General features: G+C 52.2%; 1 protein-coding gene across 1 annotated transcript; it reads left to right on the top strand.

The window, feature by feature from the left end:
• Positions 1-1185: 1185 nt before the first annotated feature.
• Positions 1186-3439, top strand: UBB (ubiquitin B). Its single transcript, XM_006779275.2, has 2 exons — positions 1186-1292; positions 2599-3439. The coding sequence occupies exon 2, from the start codon at positions 2605-2607 to the stop codon at positions 3292-3294; it is 690 nt and encodes a 229-aa protein (XP_006779338.1). The 5' UTR covers positions 1186-1292; positions 2599-2604; the 3' UTR covers positions 3295-3439.
• Positions 3440-3743: the final 304 nt, after the last annotated feature.

Raw genomic sequence — 3743 nt, 5'->3', positions numbered from 1 at the left:
CGGCTCCAGGGCCGGGGGACAGGGGAACTGACGGGAAAGCGAAAACAAGCCAAACAGTGGGGCCATGTGCAGCCAGCTGGTAACGAACAAGCCATTATCACCCCAACACTAGAGAAATGATTTTAAAAAACCCCAAAAACCCTCATGAGAGAACGCAGAGAGGGAGGGGCAGTTTCACCCCTAAGCGGGGGACCAGCGGTCAACATGGAGTTCTGGGCGCGTCTCCCAAGTTCCGGGAAGGCCACAGACCGGAGGGCGTGAGCACCTCCCCCGTCTGTGCCTCAAGCCGGACGCAGTTTGCTTGACTTGCTTTTTCAGTGAAGGTGCAGCTTTAATAAACTGGCTTCTCACAACGCATCAAGGCCTCTCGCATAGATTCACTTATATGCGAAGGCAAGGATGGCGCCGGGGCGGCCCCCTCCCACTGAGGCAGGGGCGGTCCGGGAACCCCTGGCGGCGGTGAGGGGCCGGGAACAAAGGCACCGACTCTAAAGAGGCGCGAGGAAAGCTCCACAATCATGAGCAACAATAATTCGCCGGCGTGCGGGCGCGGGTTCCTCAGGCCTCGGGCGGTGGGCTTGCGCTTCACAGCGGACACGGCCCCCGCCCGGCTCCCGAGACTTCCGGGCCAGACGGGGCGGCCTTCCCGGAAAAGCCTCCGCGGAGCCCCCGGCTCCCTCCGCGTAAGACCGCAACGCGCCGTTTTCAGGTCTGGTACCCCTCCCCCATCTCCAACCGGAAACGCCCTGCCGTCCCGGAGGCGCGACTCTGCGGCGCACGCGCACTCAGTCACCTAGCAACGTCGGCTCTCTCTGCCCCGAGCCCAGCAACAGCGGAGCGCCCAGCCCGCAACCAATCACCGCCGGCCTCGTCTTCACCCACCTCACCAATCAGCGCCGGCGCCGCAAGGAAGTTTCCAGAGCTTTCGAGGACGGTTCCCTCAACTCGAATTCATCCGCCTGATAACTTTCCTACTTTTTCCTAAAGGAGGAGAAGGACAGCCTGGAATAGAGAGGAAAATAATTTTTAGGGCCCCTTTTCCAGATTCTGAGGAGTTTGGGGCCTACTTGGAAGGATCTAACTGCGTCGCGGGAGGTGCGGCCGAGAGAACTATTTTCAGTGGCGCACGGACACGGCGGCTACGTAGGAGTGATTAGCCCACAACAGACGCTGCATAAATTTCAGCTCCGCCTAGCCGGAACTTGCAGACGCGCCAGACGTTGTAGGGGCTGTGTCGCTGTTGAGGAGACTCGACGGGTTTGGCCTTGCGGCATTTTCGCACTCGCTAACAGGTACTGGCCCGCAGCCTTCGAGACCTGGCGGGGGCCGGGGTTGGAGGGAAGGCGGTGCCGAGGGAACTGAAGTGAGAGGAAACTGGCCGGGTCTTGGGCTGGGTGCGCCTTGGTGGGGGGAGGGGAGGAGCTGACGCGGCGTCGCGTCGCCGGGCCTTTCCGGAAGGTGGGCCTTGTTTACGTGAAGGGAGCGGGGGCGGTTGGCGCGCGCGGAGAGGGGCCAACAGACGCTTAACCGATGGCGGTTCCATCGTGTCTGTTTCAGAGGGGGAAGGCGGAAAAAAGGTAGTGTGACTTCTGGAAACCTTTTCATTTCGAATCGCAACACAGATGTCGCTTACCAGCTCCGTTTAAAAGGGAATTTTTATTTTCCGTGTCCTGTGGGTTTTTTTTAAATTTTATTTTAGGTGCTATGCTTAAGTTTTGGGGAAATTCTGGGGTTAAGGAAGAAAGCTCTGGATGGTAAATTTACAAAGCACGTTCGATACTACAGTATAAGTTGAAGCCTTGACTAAATTAAAATTTCGTATTTAGCCCTGGCTGGGTGATTCGGTTGATTGGGAACCCCGTACACCAAAGAAGGATGGTGGGCGCGAGCCCAGGGGTTCGAATGGATGTTTCTCTGCTTTACACTCTCCCCCCTTCCTTTCTCTCTAAAATTCAACAAAAAATACATAATTGGGTAATGATTTTTTTTTTTTTTTTGGTCTTTTAAAAGGAGATAATTGCCCTAGCCGGCGGTTAGAACGTCCGCCTGCGGACTGAAGGGTCTCAGGTTCCAATCTGGTCAAGGGGACTAAAGCAAGAACCTCTGTTGCAGAGTGGATCCCTGCCGGATTGGGGCGCGGGGCGGGAGGCAACAGATGGATGTGTCTGTCTCATAGATGTTCTGTCTCTTCTCCCGCCCTTCCACACTCAAAAAAATTTTTTTTCTTTCACTGTGCCACAAAATCTTTTTTGTGGTTAATGCTCACTCAAGGATATTTTTCCTAGTGCTTTTCAGAGAGCGTGGAAGGAGGGGTGAGATCAATGTATCCTCTTAACCAGGAATCCTCCTTTCGGTGCAGAGGCCAACAGTAACCGCTGAGCCAAACCGGCCAGGGCAGAGTTAAAAAATTTTTTTTTAAAGGAATGTTGGGTTGATTAACTTGTCTAGTTTCATAAAAAATTGGAGGTTTGTGAGAGATGTAGATGGTTTAAGGCATTTGGAAGAAGAGTTAAGTTTTGAAGAATTGATTAGATATAAAAGTAATAAATGTAAAGATCCTGAAATGGTATACTAACTTCTGCTTTTTGAACTCTGTAGGTCAAAATGCAAATCTTCGTGAAGACCCTGACCGGCAAGACCATCACCCTGGAGGTGGAGCCCAGTGACACCATTGAGAATGTTAAGGCCAAGATCCAGGATAAGGAAGGCATCCCCCCTGACCAGCAGAGGCTCATCTTTGCAGGCAAGCAGCTGGAAGATGGCCGCACTCTTTCTGATTACAACATCCAGAAAGAGTCCACCCTGCACCTGGTCCTGCGCCTGAGGGGTGGTATGCAGATCTTCGTGAAGACCCTGACCGGCAAGACCATCACCCTGGAGGTGGAGCCCAGTGATACCATTGAGAATGTGAAGGCCAAGATCCAGGATAAGGAAGGCATCCCTCCCGACCAGCAGAGGCTCATCTTTGCAGGCAAGCAGCTGGAAGATGGCCGCACTCTTTCTGACTACAACATCCAGAAAGAGTCCACCCTGCACCTGGTCCTGCGCCTGAGGGGTGGTATGCAGATCTTCGTGAAGACCCTGACCGGCAAGACCATCACCCTGGAGGTGGAGCCCAGTGATACCATTGAGAATGTGAAGGCCAAGATCCAGGATAAGGAAGGCATCCCTCCCGACCAGCAGAGGCTCATCTTTGCAGGCAAGCAGCTGGAAGATGGCCGCACTCTTTCTGATTACAACATCCAGAAAGAGTCCACCCTGCACCTGGTCCTCCGTCTGAGGGGTGGCTGTTAATTCTTCAGTTTGGCATTCATAGTGCCAGTGATGGCACTACTCTGCATTCTAGCCATTTGCCCCAATTTAAGTTTAGAAATTACCAGTTCAGTAATAACTGAATCTGTTCAAAATGTTAATAAAAGTTTTGTTGCATGGTAGCATATTTGGTGTCTGTCGTCATGAAATTATGTAGTGATGTGGGGATTCCTAACTGGTTAAAATGGTGTTTAAGGAAGGGATTTAATTTTGAGATTGTCAGTGACCAAAATTAAGTCAGGACTTTGGTAAGCATAGGGTGTGCCAAGGTATAGGAACTTGGTCTCAGCTTATAATTACCACTTGACTGGTGTGTGTTTTTCTTGCTCAGTAGTGCATTGCACTCAAGTGCTTCAGGTAGTGAAATGGAAACCTAATCCTGTCTGTCAGTCATATGTGAAGTCAAGAGCCAAGAATCAAGTGGAGCCCTT

This window comes from Myotis davidii, unplaced genomic scaffold (assembly GCF_000327345.1).
Source record: "Myotis davidii unplaced genomic scaffold, ASM32734v1 scaffold129, whole genome shotgun sequence".
NCBI lineage: Eukaryota > Metazoa > Chordata > Mammalia > Chiroptera > Vespertilionidae > Myotis > Myotis davidii.
The sequence above is the reverse complement of the archived record's forward strand: the minus strand, read 5'-3'. Positions and strand labels throughout refer to the sequence as shown.